The sequence below is a fragment of the Eptesicus fuscus genome, chromosome 20 (assembly GCF_027574615.1).
Source record: "Eptesicus fuscus isolate TK198812 chromosome 20, DD_ASM_mEF_20220401, whole genome shotgun sequence".
NCBI lineage: Eukaryota > Metazoa > Chordata > Mammalia > Chiroptera > Vespertilionidae > Eptesicus > Eptesicus fuscus.
In genome coordinates, this window is record NC_072492.1 from 7,580,109 (window position 1) to 7,598,163 (window position 18,055).

The 18,055-nt window shown below is 40.2% G+C and overlaps 1 protein-coding gene across 1 annotated transcript in view; it reads right to left on the bottom strand.

Annotated features, from left to right (window-relative positions):
* Window positions 1-18,055, bottom strand: part of DNAH9 (dynein axonemal heavy chain 9) — a 333,701-nt gene that overhangs the window by 102,130 nt on the left and 213,516 nt on the right. Inside the window, exons 46-48 of the mRNA XM_054709112.1 lie at window positions 5,447-5,589; window positions 4,916-5,077; window positions 4,482-4,715 (exon numbers count right to left, since the gene is read on the bottom strand). Of these exons, the coding sequence (XP_054565087.1) occupies window positions 4,482-4,715; window positions 4,916-5,077; window positions 5,447-5,589 (539 nt within the window). The remainder of the gene's footprint in view (window positions 1-4,481; window positions 4,716-4,915; window positions 5,078-5,446; window positions 5,590-18,055) is intronic.

An 18,055-nucleotide genomic window follows, 5' to 3' on the forward strand; every position in this document is an offset into this window, starting at 1 on the left:
CATAATATATGCAAGAGAAGAAACATAATTCATGATGGAACCCTGGGGAGGGGAATGGGCTTAGAAAGGGCTTCTGGGCAGTGGGGTAGCAAATTGTTTAGCACTTAACAGTGACAAACTGACAAGGTGTGCACTACTTGTGGAATATTGGGGAACTACAAAGAGTACTGTTGGAGTTCAGAGTACAATGTGGTAGAATACAGGAAGAAAATAGTGGAGCAGTATGCAAAGACAATTTCAAAAGCTATTAAAAGATCAGAGAATCTAAACTGTAATGTCTAAGTCATTAAGACCGACAAGAGAGAATACTCAGACTTCTGGCTTGAGCAAAGATCACTCTAAGAGCAGGTCTAGAGGTGTGCTATGTAGTTTGGTAATCACGAGCCACATGTGGTCAATGGGCACTTACAATGTGTCTTGTCCCAACTGAGATGTGCTGCACCATCGTATTCCCTAGTTTTTGAAACCATGTCGAAAAAAGGGGAAAGTATATAATTAAGAACATTTTTACACTGATTACATGTTAAAATGATATTTTAGATATATTGGGTTAAATAAAAATATTATAAAAGTATATGATAAAGTATATATAATTAAAATGCTCCATTAAAATAAAACTCACTTGTTTCATTTTTACACTTTTTTGATACAGCTACTAGAAAATTTAAATTTGCACACATGACTTGCAGGCTATTTCCATTGGGTAGTACTGGTCTAGGGTGCTTCCAGAATACAGTCAGGGAGATAAAGTAGAATGCTATTCATTAACTAATGCATTTATTCAACAGATAGTCAATGAATGCTCACTCTGTCCAGGCACAGTTTTAGGCACCCGACACACGCCAGTGAGTAAAACAGAGAAGATCCCTGTCCTTATAGAGCTTGTATCCAACAGATGGAGATAGATAACAACACCAGTAAACAAACAAGCACATGATATAGTTAGTATGTTAGAACAGGGTAAGTGCTATGGGGAAAGGCCAAGTAGAGCCGAATGAGGGCATCAGGAGTGTATGGGCTTATATTTTAAAATGGGGTCATCAGGGTAAGATTCATTGAGAAGGTAACATTTGAAGGCAATGAGGAAGTGAGCCATAGGAAGTTTAGAGAGAAGGACATCTGAGGTAGAGGGACTAGCCAATGCAAAGGCCTGGAATGTCTGATGAGAGAGCAAAGAAGTAGTGTGGCTAGAGGGGAATGTCACAGGGATGGGGTAGCAGCAGAGGAGGGCTGAGAGGTAACAGGGCAGGGTTTGGGAGGAGCCTCAGAAGCCACTGTAATGAGGGAACTAAGGGCCACTCCTATCTCAGGGATTTGAGCAGGAAAGCGACATATTTAATTGATGTTTTAAATTGATCGCTCTGGCTGCTCTGTTGATGATAGATTACTGAGGAGCAAAAGTAGAACCCACAAATGATTACAGGGTATTGTGGCTTCCAGTTAAGATGACAGTGGCTCAGATTTGGGTAGTAGCAGAGTAGAAGGTGAGAACTGGTGAGATTTTGGGCATGTCTGAAGTTAGAGCCAACAGTGATTTTCTAGTTGTAGATTGTGAGAGAAAGAGTGGAATGAGAAGAGCCACAGATGACCATAAGGATTTTGGCTTGATGGTTGATGCAAGAGGTTGTGGGCAAAGCATGGGTAGGTGGGGGGGGGGGTGAGAGCTGAGAGTTTGATTTATTGAAATAATCCAGATAAAAATGTCTAAATCAAGACATTGAAAATAGGGGATACAGCAAGAGGGGTGCATTTGAGAGTTATTTAGAAAACTGATAGAATTTGTTAATGCTTAAATGTAGGAAGTGAGGAAAAGGCAGGAGTCAAAAATAATGTCCCAGTTTCTGGCCTAGGGAACTAGGTAGTTAGAAGTGTTATTCACTGAAGAAGAGACAATAGAAGGAGAAGAAACTAAAACTGGTTTAAGACTTGGGAGGATTCTTCACTAACTATATGAAGATTGAGCTGGATTCACCTAAAGGTACAACCAGGCTTCTCTTTAAAAAAAAAATTATATATTGATTTCAGAGAGGAAGGGAGAGGGAGAGAGAGATAGAAACACCAGTGATGAAAGAGAATCATTGATTGGCTGCCTCCTGCACGTCCCTCCCCCCCAACCCCCCTTACTGGGGATTGAGCCCACAACCCGGGCATGTGCTCTTGACTGGAATTGAACTAGGGACCCTTCAGTTGGCAGGCTGACTCTCTATTCATTGAGCCAAACCGGCTAGGGCAGGCTTCTCCTTTTTAAACAGAGACCACCTAGAACCGGGAACACAGACATTTATGCTTTCCTCATTGTCTGTAGAAAATAGAATACTGGGTGCTGTTCTATGAGTGTAAGAGCACCTTACCTATTGCCCTCTCCCCAGCAAACATCCTCTACACAGACTGATCAGCAACTCCCAGAGCATAAGTGGGAGGAGGTAGAATGGTGCTGGTGGGGATGCAGAATGTTCTGAGGGTACCATAGGTGGGGAGGGAGGCAGAAAGAAGAAAAGGTGGGGGATGTTTAAAAAAATCTGGCAGTACTGCCTTCTGGGATTCTTTCTTATGCTGTTTTCTACACATTCGGAGATTGACAGAAGCAGAAAGTGATTGGGAGAGGAGATGTGACCTTTCTACAACAAAGGTGAACACCAGGTAAACTGCTTGGACCTGGGCTGGGATCTGTGTATTTCAATCTGTCCTAAACTCTAACTTGGAAAAAGGGGTTTGGTCATGACACAAATGGTAGAAAGTAGCATCATAGATCATTGTCACATGCCATTTGTTGACATGCCATTGATTTTCAATAGATGTCTCACCATGTGTGACAAGTGGGAAAAATGTCTATATAAATACAGAACAAGGAAAGAAATGGCATCCAGAAGACTAAGGAGAACGCAGCTCTGAAGATGACCCAATCCTGGATCTGGAAACAACACTGAGGGAGCTGTTTGGCATAATCAGTAGAATGGTTTCTGTAATATAGTTGCAGAAAAACAGGCTAAAATAAAAAAGCAATAGAGAAGAAAAAAGCATAAGATGAGGAAGAGCTGTTAGGGTATTAAAAATGTAACAGCATAATTAAAGTCTTCACTGGAAACATGGGAAGCAGAAGCAATATCACACACTATTAAATTAGGATTGTGGAGAATAAACCTGCAAAGCTTCCCTAGGAGGTAGAGAAAAAGGCCAAAGGGATGAAAACAATGAGTGAGGACAAAATAGATGTGGGTGCAGGGAACCATCCAGCTAGTCATTGCTCCTGCAGGAGAGGCCAGAGCAGACGAACAAAACCACACAACAGAAGAAAGTTTCCAAGCACAAGAGAGAACACGATTATACATTGCAAGGGTTCACTGCATCCCACTAAATCAGGGGTGGGGAGCCCTTTTTTCCTGCTAAGGACCATTTGGATATTTATAACATTTGAGGGTCATGCAAAATTATCAACTTAAAAATTAGCCCGCTATATTTGGTCAAACACTTAATGAACTCACCCCTAGTGCCTTGGCAGGGCAGGCCAAATGATTCTGTGAGCCTTACACGGCCCGCAGGCTGGACGTTCCCCACCCCTGCACTAAATGAACTGAAATCCTTTAGCTATATTACATCAATGAATAACGAAACCGAAGTGGGGAGAAAATACAAATCAGAAGAAGGATATTCAAGACAGCTATTCCAGAAGCAAAGCTCAGAAAATGACAGTAAATGAAAGGCTTAGATATCTATAGGAACATGTGATGTCCAATAGGTAAAGTGATCACAATTTTAGTTTAATTGTGCAAGTGAATGGAATTTCATCACCGTAATGAGAGACCGGTTCTGCTGTGGCTAAACAGAGCCCCGAAAGGAGCCATCAGAGATCAGCAATGTTTGATGGGCAGGGGCAGAGCAGGGGCTAGAGGTGTTCCCAGCTCTCCAGGGAAGAGTAGTATATTGACTGAAATAAACTTGTTCCATCTGGAAAAGTAGAAAATTAGAACAAGGACATGGCAACAGGGGCCTTCTTTTGATGGCCAACCACTTAGAAATATCTGAGCAAATGCATGAAATGAGACAGGGTTTGTTTAAGAAACTAGGTTTCAATGGCTCTTTGATAGGTAATACCGTAGGACAAAAGAAACAAAAGAAAATTGGTAGAACCCTGTAACCATTTCTTTCAATCATTCCCTTTTGGTTCTGAAGATGGAAGGGAAATAGACTGGAGAGGAAAGCCATACAAAAGGAGGAGATGATAAAGAGGAAGAGAGAAGAGGTGCTCTCGGGAATTCCACCAGCAGGGAGAGAGAGCAGATCAGACCTGAAGGTGAGGATGTGCCCTTCTGCGGGAGAGGTCGGCCTTCACTCTTGTACTGTTTCTGATAATGCTGGGGCCTCCGGAAAACCATGACTCACTTTTGGACCTCAAGTGTGATCCCTCCAGTTCTCTGAAAGGAGGCTGCTCCCACCTCCTCTCAGCCCCCCAGCTGCAGGAGCGATTGAAAGGTTGTCACTACCTGGGCAGAGGTGCTGTGGAGCTTCAGCAGCCCGTTCTCAAGCCGCTCCGTCTTGGACTTGAGCTCTTTGCCATTCCTGCGCAGCAAGCTCTGGTAGAGTCTGATGAACTCCAGAAATGACTTGGGGGTTGTGTAGTTGTAGCGCTGCTCATTGCTCAGATAAGACTGGGATGTCTGGTTGACACTTGTGTGGACAAAAGCCATGAACTTGCTAATCGACTGCTTGACTGTGGGCTAAAATCAAAGAGCAGGAAATAAAGAGATAGTCTCTCCATGAAGACTGGGGGTAACCCAGCCCCTATTGCTTCCCCACATGGAAAGTTGTTCCAACAACTCTATCTGAGCCTGAACTTGGACGCTGGAATTCTGGACATGAAATTCCTTGTACCCTGAGCTGGGAAGAATCTTGAGGAGCGTCTCCTTGGCTCGCTCACCTCAATGCTCTCCGTGTTCTGCAAGAAGCGGAGGCTGACAGACTCCAACGCCTGCTGAGGCCACTCGTGGAACCAGTCGATAGCCGTGCAGTTCACAATGGCTGGGAACTTCCTGCTGCGGACCCTCAGCTTGTTCCCCACAGGGGAGAAACAGAGAGTCACCTGAGAAGTCAGAAAGATGGGAGAACCAAAAAGGTATCAGAGAAGTACTCATAGAGAGACAGATACATCCTGGGATTCTTAATGTCCCAGGAAACTGAGAAACACATCCAACAGAGACAAAAATCTGTAATTGACAGCCAGCCTTTCTAGCCAAGGAAGTGGGAAACTTAGACTGTATGAGGCGAGAGGGAGGCAGACAAGGGATCCCACGAAGCAGACAAGGGATCCTTGAAAAGGCTGAGAAGGGCACTACACCCTCAGCTCCCACTCTCAAGACAACCAGCTGGGACAGCTGTGTCCAATGTATTCGTGGGGGCTTTCATGAACCAGCTCTGGTCCTGTCGACCCTGGGCAGTAACCCTTCTATACCTTCAGCTGTCGCCGGACTCGATCTATAAAGAATTTCCAGCAGTTCTCTCTGTTGTCAACGAGACCTTGGCTCTTGACTTCATTCCTCACATTGCTTATGATGTTTTCAACTTCATCATCAGAGTAGAGATCTGGGATCTCGCCTAGGAAGAAATGGAGCGCAGATGAACAGTTTTGGCATCTGTCTGCATGATACAATTGGACATGATGTTTTTCAATCTTGGGACACAGGTCCTTTGGATTTTAGGCCATGTTCCACCACTTTGGCTGAAGAAACTAGACAGATACTTATCTCCTCCAAACCCAGGCAGGAAAATAACACCTTACAGGATGGAACAGGGTGTATGGTAGCCTCTTATCCTGGGTCAGCAGCTGGTAGCCCAAGAGTTTTCAGTTGTCTTTTTTTTTCTTTTGCTTAAAGCATGCACTTACTAATGACTGTTCTAGAAATTGTGCTGATAAGAAGCTTAATATTTAGCAGGAGAAATAAAACAGATGTAAAGTAGCGATATGACCTGGTTAAAAGGGCCACTTATATAGTTAAGTCCATATATTTAAGAAGATTGAGCTATCACACTATGCTGTACACCTGAAACAAATACAAAGTAATATTGAATGTAAACTGTAATTAAAAATTAAATTAAAAAAATGATCTATCACTTTTTATTAGTGAAAAAGGGACGAGAACAGGAAATTTAGTATAGCCCTGACATCTTAACTCAGTGGGGAGAAGATGAACATTCGATACATAGTATTGGGAAAACTGGGATGTAAAAAAAAATGTATGGTTGGATCTTTATATTCCACTGAAAACCAGGATAAATTCTAAATGAAATTATGACTCAACTATAAAAAAAATAAAATCATAAAAATGATAGAAAAAATGAGGGAAATATTTTATAATCTCTCAGTGGGGAAGGACTTTCTACTATAATTCAACACTGATATTTTTATAAGATAAATTTGATACATACAAATTGATAAAATTTATATAAAATTACATAATGAAAACACCATAGGCAAAGTATAACAGCATCAAAAAAACCCCTCCAAAACAATTAGGAAAATATATGCTTTCCAAAGAAGACATACAAGTGGCTAACAGGTACATGAAATGATGCTCAACATCACTAATCATCAGAAAAATGCAAATCAAAACCACAGTGAGATATCTCCTGACCCCTGTTAGAATAGCTATTATAAAACAAAACAAAACAAGAAATAACAAGTGTAGATGAGAAATTGGAGAAAAGGAAACCCTTGTGCACTGTTAGTGGGATTGTAAACTGGGATGGCCACTATGGAAAACAGTATGCTTCCTCAAATTAAAAACAGAACTACCATATGATCCAGCAAACCCACTTATGGGTATATATCCAAAGGAAACAAAACCATTATCTTGAAAGGATATCTGTACTTCCATGTTCACTGTTGTACTATTCATATCGTTGTACTATTTACAGTTGCTAAGGTTTGAAACAACTTAAGTGTTCAGTAATGGATGAATGAATCAAGAAAATATGCTGTATATATGTCCATAGAAATATTATTCAGCCTTAAAAAGAAGGAAATCTTATTATTTGTGACAACATGGATGAAACTAGAGCATATTATGTTAAGTGAAATAAGCCAGAAAGACACATATTGCCTGATATCATTTATATGTGGAATCTCAAAAAAAAAAAAAAAAAAAAAAGTCAAACTCATGGAAAAAGAGAATACAAAAGTGGTTGCCAGGGGCTGAGGGGTGAGGAGGGGTTGGTAAAAGGTTCAAACTTTTATAAGTTATAAGATGAATAAGTAAAATAATTTTATAAGTTAAAAGATAAATAAGTGAAATCACTTATGAATAAGTAAAACCATGAGTCTGTCAGACTTATTTGCTTAGCATTATATACTCAAGATCTGTTCATGTTGTCACAAATATCAGTATTTCATCTTTTCTGATGGCTGAGCAGTATTCCATGTGAGACATAAAACTGAAAGCAACAAATGAGCAAACAAGAAAAACAAGTAAACAAAAACTTATAGACACAGATAACACTATAGTGGTTACCAAAGGGAAGGGGTTGGAGGTGTGGTAAAGGGTAAAGGGGTCAAATATATGGCGATGGAAGATTTGACTTTGGGTGGTGGACACACAGATGATGTATCATAAACTTGTACACTTGAAACCTATATAATTTTATTAATCAACTAGAGGCCCAGTGCACAAAATTTGTGAATGGGAGGTGTGTTTGTCCCTCAGCCCAGCCTGCACCCTCTCCAATCTGGGACCCCTCGAGGGATGTCCAACTGCCCGTTTAGGCCCGATAGGACAGTCAGACATCCCTCTCACAATCCAGGACTGCTGGCTCCCAACTGCTCGCCTGCCTGCCTTCCTGATTGCCCCTAACCGCTTCTGCCTGTCAGCCTGATCACCCCCTAACCACTCCCATGCCAGCCTGATTGATGCCTAACTGCTCCCCTGCCAGCCTGTTTGCCCCTAACTGCCCTCCTCTGCAGGCCTGGTCCCCCCCCCCAACTGCTCTCCCCTGCAGGCCTGGGTCTTTCCCAACTGCCCTTCCCTACAGGCCTGGTAGCCCCGAACTTCCCTCCTCTGCTGGTTTGGTCACCCCTAACTGTCCTCCCCTACAGGCTTGATCACCCCCAACTGCCCTCCCTTGCAGGCCTGGTCCCTCCCAACAGCCCTCCCCTGCTGGCCATCTTGTGGCGGCCATCTTGTGTCCACATGGGGACAGCCATCTTTGACCACATGGGGACAGCCATCTTGTGTGTTGGAGTGATGGTCAATCTGCATATTACTCTTTTATTAGATAGGATAGAGGCCTGGTGTATGGGAGGGGGCCAGCTGGTTTTCCCTGAAGGGTGTCCTGGATCAGAGTGGGGGTTCCCTTGGGGCGTGGGACAGCCTGGGCGAGGGGCCTGTGGTGGTTTGCAGGCTGGCCATGCCCCCTGGTGACCCAAGTGGAGGCCCTGGTATCTGGGGTTTATTTATCTTCTATAATTGAAACTTTGTAGCTGGAGCAGAGCCAAGTCTTCTGCTTGCTCCGTGGCGGCAGCCATTTCTGTTGGGATTTATGTATCTTCTATAATTGAAACTTTGCAGCCTTAAGTGGAGGCTTGGGCCAGCCAGGGCTTCGGAAACTTGGCTTCCTCCATTGCCAGGGGGCAACCCTAGCCTCCCGCTCTTTCCAGCTCCGTGGCTGCTGCCATTTCTGTTTGGATTTATGTATCTTCTATCACTGAAACTTTGTAGCCTTGAGTGGAGGCCTAGGCCAGCAAGGGCAGGCGGAAAGCTTAGCTTCCTCCATTGCCGGAGAAAACCAAGCCTCCTTCCTGCTCTCTGTGGCCATAGCCATCTTGGTTGGGTTTATTTGCATATTTGCTCCTGATTGGCTGGTGGGCAGCAGATTGATGGTTAATATGCATATTACTCTTTTATTAGATAGGATGTCATCCCAATAAATTTAATTTAAAAAGTAATTAATTAAATGAAAATGCAGTAGAGAAAAAAAGATGAGTAAGGTTTGAGGAGTTAATGTGTAACTTAGTGACTATAGTTGATAACACTGTATTATATAATTGAAATGTGCTAAAAGAGTAGAACTAAAATATTCTCAATAAAAGAAAGGAAAAGAAAAAATATATGTGTTTAATTCAAATTATAGTTAAACAGCTAATCTCCTTATAATATAAAAGCACACACACATTCTCTCTCCATGTGTATATATAAAGAAATTCCTCACAACTAAAGGAAAAGATCAATAATTCAACAGAAAGATGAGATAACAAATATAAAAAGTGGGTTCACAGTACAGAAAGTACAAGTGCTTTTAAACATGAACAAATGCTCACTTGTAGTAACAGAAACACACATTGAAACTCTGCTTAGTTACTTTTTTGTTTGTAAAAAAAAAATCATATAAATGATTGGCAAATATATAGACACTCAACCTCGCTCATAATAATAGAAATGTACTTTGAAATTACTCCTAATATTATTATTTTTTATCAGATTGGCAAAATATGCAAGTTAATACTATATTAATGAATGATATATGATGAATAAAATTTTTAAAAATCCTAACTGAATAAATAAAACTAAAGCAGGGTATATCCTAGAAATGCAAGGATTGTTAAATATTAGAAAAAATTCACTATACGAATAGATTAAAAAATAAAGCAATATGACCATCAAAATAGATACACAAATTTTCTAAAAATTGTGAGAAAACTAGGAATAAATGAGATTTCTCTTAATCTCATAATAGATATTTATCTCAGACCCAAAGCAAACATCATAACTAATGCTGAAAAACTAAAATATTGTCTTTCAAATCAGGAACAAGACAAGCGTGACTGCTCTATGTTTTTATCTAACATTATATGGATGTCCTGAGTTATTAAAAATGTTAAGAAAAACAAATTAAATGTATAAGAATAGTTAAGAAATAATAAAGTTATCATTGTTCAAAATCTAATTTTTGACATAGAAAATCTAAGAGAATATACACATAAGCAATCAGAACTCATAAGCATATTCAACAACAAACCTGCTGGATATAAAATAAAAATTGGAAATAAAATGGCATTTCTGTACTTCAGCAAAAAATGTTTTTTTAAAAGTTATTTAGAATACCAAAAATAAATAAATAAATAAATAAATAAATAAGGCAAGCTGTTATAAATATAAAAAAATGTGCAAGATCTTGATGTAAAAACTATAGAATTCTATTGAAGAGCATAAATAAAACCCTAAATAAATAGAGAGAAATACTGTGTTCATGGGTGGGTGATTCAGTATTACCAGTATCATAAAGATGCAATTCCAATAAAAAGATAAAGTAGGTTTTGTTTTTGATCTTGACAAGCATATTCTAAAATTTATATGGAAGAGCAAAGGGTGAAAAATGGCCAAGATATTTGTGAGCAAGAACCAGAGGAGGGACTTGCCCCAATAGAAATTAAGTCTCCTCATAAAGCTATGCTAGTTAAAACAACGTGAAGTTGGTGCTGGGGTAAACAGATAGAACAATGAGTGAAACACCTAGAAATAGACCCAGATATAAATAGGAAATTGACATTAAAAACCAGTGTGCAGCCCTAGCTGGTTTGGCTCAGTGGATAGAGCACTGGCTTGCAGATTGAAGGTTCCCTGGTTTGATTCCAGTCAAGGCACATGACTAGGTTGTGGGCTTGATCCCCAGTAGGGGGTGTGCAGGAGGCAGCCAATCAATGATCCTCATCATTGATGTTTCTATCTCTCTCTCCCTCTCCCTTCCTCTCTGAAATCAATAAAAATATATTAAACCCCCCACACACACACACACAACCTCCCCCCCCACAGTGTGCAGACAAGGGATGGACTAAATCAATGTGATGTTAGGGTAATTCAATATTAATATTAAAAGATAAAATTAGAATGCAATATGAAACTATATTTCAGGTGAATTAAAGACATGAATATGAAAAGTAAAACAGTAATAATTTAAAAATAAAATACATAAGATTACATTTATGGTGTTGGATAGGACAAGGTTTCTGACACAGCACAAGAAGTACAGAGCATTAAAAAGAGTAAGTTTTACAACATAAACTAAATCAGCATGACAAAAGTCAGATACAGACTTCAAACTGTATAATGAACAAAGGGATAGCATCCAGAATATATAAAGAACACTTACAAATCCATAAGAAAAAGACAAAGAACCAAGAGCTAAAGGGAAAATATGTAAGTAGGCAAATCACAGAAGAGGAATAGCCAATGAGCCCTTGAGAAGATGTGCCAAGGTCACAAGTCTTAAGGGAAAGGCAAGGAATGATATTTCATTTCAGACCCATGGGCAAAATATATGTCAGATAAACCAAATATTAGGGAGGTTAGGAAGAAACAGGTTTTGGTCAAAGAGCAAATATGTACCACTACTCTGGGGAGCAACTTGGACCTTTTTCATCAGGTTGAAATGCACAAACCAGGTAATTCGGTAATCTAAGTTTTAGGCCCTGAGTGTAAAGAAACTCTTGCACATCACATGCACACCAGAGGTCTCTTCTTTGCAACACTGTCCATAATTGCATGGGTGTTTGTTTTATTATTTTCTGTATATCCAACATATTTTATCAAGAAATATAGCAAAACATAAATGAAAAAAGTAAATGTGGGTGTGAGGATGTGAAAACTGTGAGGGAAAGTCAGAAATGGAAAGGAGAGACAGAATAGAACAAAATTCTGAATCAGAAACCAGGGCGTGGGCTCCTAGCTCAGATGGAAAAGTTGGCCATGGAGAGGAGAAATGGTAATATGGGAGGAAAGGAGGAAACGGCGAAGAAATGGAGACAGACTGGGAGGTATAAGATAGTTGTGTGGCTGATACTGACACAAGTTTTCTCAATGAGAGAGATGAGCTAGAGGGAAGTAAGAACAAGGCAGCATTGCTATAGTTACCATCTGAAACAGTGGACGTGATGTAAGGGTGCATGTGGTTCTCTCTAGGATATTCTGTGGGTATCAGAAAAGCTTTCCAGTACAAGGCTTTAGGTGGGTATTGAAACTATGTGGACCTCATATCATATACAAGCTCCTCCTTAGAGTTCTTCACATTCACGTTTCTTCCTTCCTCCACAACCAACACGGAAATGTTGGCGTCATAGAAATGTTAGAGACGGCAGAGCCACAGGGGCCACCCTCCTCATGCTGCTTCCCTGTGGACTGGGTTGAGGGCCTCAAAGATGGGTGGCTTGGCAAAGGCCTGTATCAGAGCAATCAGGAACTATGACTCTCCTCATCACTGAGGCTGCACTTCCCAGAACTACTGTATCTGGAGGAAACTCATGCTAACTTTCTGACAATGTCTGGCCTACACAGTTCGACAATGTTAATCCAGCCAGGCATTTACTAAGAGTTTTATACTAATTAGACTTAATCATTTAAAAGGTCCAAATAGAAAAAAAATATCATGAAAGTGATCATTTACCTTTTTTTCTTAATTGAGTGAACTTGATTTAATTTCCATTCAGTAAGTTATTTCATAGCATGCATATAAAACAATCTGTGCTATAACTTGTCCAAGTAAATATCTCATGAATAGAATAACCCATTTTGGACTCTTTTGATGAAAAGGGGTCAGAGAAAATTGTGAGGAAAATGAAATAACATTTGGCATGTGTTGGATTCAGTAAGTTCCGGGCAGTCTTTTTTTAAGCATATATTTAAAAATTATATTTGTATTGATTTCAGAGAGGAAGGGAGAGGGAGAGAGAGAAACATTAATGTTGAGAGATAATCATTGATTGGCTTCCCCTTGCACGCCCCCTACTGGGGATGGAGCCCACAACTCAGGCATTTGCCCTGACTTGGAATCGAACCATGATCTCCTAGTTCAAAGGTTGATGCTCAACCACTGATCAACACTGGCCAAGCTCCAAGTTCTTTAAAAGAGAAATACTCCAATAGAATTGGCACAAGCCATTCCCATCAGCTTAGGGGCTGACTGCCTGTAGTGGCTGTCTTTTCTCCTTCGCCTCTCTCACAATCCGCATTTCCTTATCTATTAATATCCTAGAGCCCTCCAGCGAGAAATTGGATTCCTTTCGGTCTTATCATCTCTAATAATAGATCTGCATTCTTCATCTTTCTCTTATTTAAAATAGGTTTATGCCTTTTTTGTGTTTTATGAATGAGATCATGGATACTGAGGAAGCAAATTAGGGTCTGCCGGCTAACCATGGTCCTCTGCTCCTTTTTGTATGGCCTGCAAGCTAATTTTTGATTATGGAAAAAATTAAAGTAATAATATTTAATGACACATGAAAATTATAAAGTTCAAATTTCATTGTTCATAAATAAAGTTTTATTGGCCATTGCCACATTCACTCATTTAGGTGCTATCTGGCTGTTTTCACACTACAGTGAACGGGGTTGAGTAGTCGTGGCAGAAACAGGATGGTCTGCAAAGCTGAAAATATTTCCTTTCTGATTCTTTCAGAGGAAGTTGGCTTACCCTGGGTTATGGGAAACCCTTAGTGCCAAAATGTTGAAAGCCTCCAACACATACTATATTAATGTGATATTAATATATTTGTATTATATTATATAATATATATTAATATATAAAATATAAAAATTTTAATATATTAATATGTGATATTTTATTCATCATATATCAGGCCATTTACAGACCTTTTCCATGTTCCTACGATGGTGGTGTTTGTGACAAGATCCCAAGAACCCAGAAGATGATCACCAGATGGAGTATCTGGGGATGAACACCTCTGAATTGGAAATAAGGTTTGCTTTTTCAGATTTGTTCCCCCAATTTCTCCTGACAATGTTCCTGTCACTCATCGTGTGATGTAGGTAGCCATGCCGGAGCAGGAAACTGAACTGCCAGAGGGGGTTTTGTGCTGACACAGGCAGAGGCTGTTCAAATATGTGAGAAGTTTCCTCCTGAGACCTAAAGTTGGGAAGCCCTATTTCTGCCTCCAAATGCTTGCAGGATCCATGGGGTCATTAACATGCCCTAATGTTTGGTGAGTCAGACTAATTATCTTCTCTGTGTTAGTCTGAGGCTCTCAGAAGCTACAACTACTTTTGGGGGAGGAGATCCTAATAGTGTAAGATGGTTCAGTTAGTTGGCGCTTGGTGATAAAAAGGGCAAAGGAAAGGGTTAGATTCTCTGTGAATTAGTAAGCTTTACACTGGCTTAGTGACTCTGACCCCATCTAGACCTAACCTTTTTCAACAACATTCCCCTGGTCTCAAGGGAGAAAAAGCAAGGGAAAGTAATAACTATCTTAGCACCCAGTCCCTCTCTCTCTGTGGCTGGAAACCTTCTCAAGGCACCTGTTCGATAGTAACATCTAATGTGTAAGACAGAACATCATTCTCGTGACGTTGTTCACCTCAGTTTGATAAACACCTCCTGAATACTAATTATGGGCCAGGAGATGCATGAGGTGCTGAAAGTATAAATGATGAAAACAATAGTCTCCGCAGAGCATTTCAATTATGTCAGTATTGTTTTATTTCCTAAGCTGGGTGGTAGTTATTTAATCTTTATATTTTGTGTCTCTGGGTTATTTTATAACAAAAATGTAATCAACAGACAACAGAGTCTCTGCCTTTTATGAGCTTACGATGTTGTTTTAATGCAATGGTGGTGTGTACAGCCATTGAGTGTGATAGAAACATGGAGGGATGCTTCTCATTCCTCAGGGTGACAGTGGGTCAGTGCCGATCCCCTAGAGAGATAACACCTAAGATAAGTCTTGTAATGTAGGTAGAAGTTAATCCAGACAAAGAAGGAGAAGGGTGTAAGGTTCCAAAGGAAGAGTGTGTGTAAGTAAGGATGTCAGGAAACAGGGCAGTGTCCTGTCAAGAAGAGGAAATTATGAGATCAAAATGGGGGAACAGGAGCTAGGAAGGAGGAGAGGAAGCAGGTCAAAGGCAGATTTTTTTTCTGTACAGAAAGATCTTACTCTGCATTTAGTGAGCGACTAATGAAGGAATTCGAGTTTAGATAGATAATTTTGGAAGTAGTGAGGAGAATGGATTCAAGGGAAGATTGCCTGGGAGGCAGGGAGATGAGTTAAAATGAAAGATGAAAAGATCAATGGTAGCCATGATAGAAAAGATAGGGATTCAGAAATGGCCGAGGGGTAAAATTGGTGGCAACTGATGATCTCTTGGATGTGGGTGGTGAGTGAGAGGTTAGCAACATAGGAGAGTACACAGAGACATAGACTCAAATAACTTGAGTTAGTATCACATGAAGAAAAGAAAGGGCTGATTACTCAAGCATCTTTTTGCATTGCCCTTTTGGCATTTCTGTTTGGCTGCTGGGAAACCAAACAGGTGCTGGTTTAGATCTTCGCTGTCTGTGGTTCGAGGATGCATCTAGTGAATAGATGCAGTGAGACCACAGAGTATGTGTGGGAGATCTGGTGTGTGCTTGACAGGAAACCCAGTTGCAGGTACTCATGGGAGAAGAGCAATCCAATGCCACATCTGTTACAAACATTTCCAGACTCCACATTTTCATGTGATCTTGGATCTAGTGTTAAGCACATTGTAGATGAGGTGATCTTTACATGCTCTATATATCAAAAGGAGATTTGGCTCAAATATTAAAAAATAGTCTGGTTCAGAGATGGAGAGGCATATGATTTTACAAAAGAGAAGACACAACTGGATATGAACTATTCCAACAGACCACATAGAGGCTGTGTGATACTCATTTTTGAGCATAGCACATGCTGAACATGGAAGCTTAATAAGTGGTTTTGAATATATGATTAGAAAAACTGATCTAGTTGGGCCAGGAAAGAAAAACCTTAATTTTGGAGTGAATAATTAAGGTTTTTGAAAAACAAAAGGGAAGTCCCAACATAAAGTCCTAAAGTAAAATGGAGCTTGAAATCTGGCAAAGTCAGGAGAGAAAAAGACACCAGACCTGGAGAAGACTAAGTCTTCTCAGCTGGGACTGCTGGGCTTTCTGGAATGATGGAAAGCTGGATGTATGTGCATGGGCAAGGGGCCTTGCTGATGTTGATTTTGGTTCAAGAACCAAGAGAGAAGAAATTTTGTAAGAATTTTATAAATACCTGGGTTTGATGGCTAATGTACACTCTTCAGAAGTAATTATATTGGAAAATAAGAACAGAGCAAGAATTAAATGTTTCAGATTCAGTAAGGGCAAATATTTCATCCATAGTTTCACCAGCAGTTGCATGACCCCAATTAAGGATTCTGGTAGGCCAAGGGAAGTGATCAAAGATATGCTTTATTTCTTCATTTGCTCTGATCGGGTGGCCACCCTGCCTCTTATACAGTTATGTATCATTTGCTAATTAAACCAGGAGTTTAAGAACTTTGTGTGTAAGATTTCTTTCTGTCTATTTATAATCCACCTAAGATATAACTGATACAATGACAGGTTCTGAAATGTTTGGTTGGTGTCAGAAGTGGGATTAATGAGCTGAGTACCATCAGTATTTGATTTTGGAAATGGTGCCAGAAACCAAGATATGAAACAGTGAGCTAAAGAAGTGTGGGAGGAAACCAGGTAGCCTTTGGTGTGAGATGAGTAGGTCCCGAGGAAGATGCTCTTGGAGGAGAGTTGAAAAGTGGAATCCACTCACTGTACCTTTGTCTTCAACCTAACGGGACTTGTAGATAACAGGAATTAGTTAATGTCAAGGTAGCCTGATTGCAGTTTCCTAGTCTCTACTCTTAGGTAAGAATAAAGTGATTGCACAACTCCATAAAATTGAAAAACTAATGGGATGGGGAGTTTCTGAGGAATTCCTGTCAGTCTAGAGCAGTGGTTCTCAACCTTTCTAATGCCGCGACCCTTTAATACAGTTGCTCTTGTTGTGGTGACCCCCAACCATAAAATTATTTTTGTAGCTATGTCATAACTGTAATTTTGCTACTGTTAATGAATTGTAATGTAAATATCTGTGTTTTCCGATGGTCTTAGGCCACCATCGGAAAACACAGATATTTACATTACAATTGGTCTTAGGCAACCCTGCTAGCGATTCTCAACCTGTGGGTCACGACCCACAGGTTGAGAACCGCTGCTGTAGAGCCTAAGACCATAGGAAAACACAGATATTTACATTACAATTCATTAACAGTAGCAAAATTACAGTTATGACGTAGCCACAAAAATAATTTTATGGTTGGGGGTCACCACAACAAGAGCAACTGTATTAAAGGGTCGCGGCATTAGAAAGGTTGAGAACCACTGCTCTAGACTGACAGAATCCCTGGATTGGCAGTCAGTTAATTTCTAGCCAGAAATTATTAATTTGACAGGGAAAATTAGAACACAGATATGCTCTATTCTCCAAAGTAGTTAAGAAAAAAAGGAGAAAGATTAGAGGAGAAAGGTATTACTTTTAATTTTATCTCCATTATAATCTGTTTGTAAGTCTTGTTTTTATATGGAAGCCTTAAAAGGGAAATAGGAGCTTCAAGCTCTGTGATGAAGAAGCTGCCTGAATGCACTGCTTTCACTGGGTAGGGCATCAGAAATTCATTTAAACTTGAAAAAACATTTTTTTTCTAAATGAAAAATTAAAAATATGTGAGGACTGAAATTTCAATTGGTAAAAGTATAACATTTTCTGTGTCTCAGACCTTATTTTAGTGCCCTGGCTGGATTGGAGCCAGTTGAGACACCAGGTGAGGGTGGCAACCGGCCTGGCATCTCCAAAACTGTAAGCCCTTGGAAGCACAATTTCACCCACTGTGGTTGTGTTAGAAGTTAGACTTTAGGGTACAGCTTGAGGGCAGGAGGGTAATTGGACTCCTTTCTCATTATGTAGTAAAATAATAAAAGGTGAGGCAATGCTGTGGGGGATATACTGCTTAGAGTTAGTGGGATGTTAAAAAATAGTATTTAGGAAAGGAAACATTTATTGTATTGGAGGAGAAGAGGTATAAGAGCTAGGAGGCAAACTCCTGGGTATAAAATTAACTTAATTAGGGCAAGTTGGGAAAGATACAAGAGTGTGGGATCAGTGTAATACTTGGAGCCAGCACAGTAAGGGACTTGGAACCCTGGTCCTCACCATGAACACTCTAACATTTGCCCACAG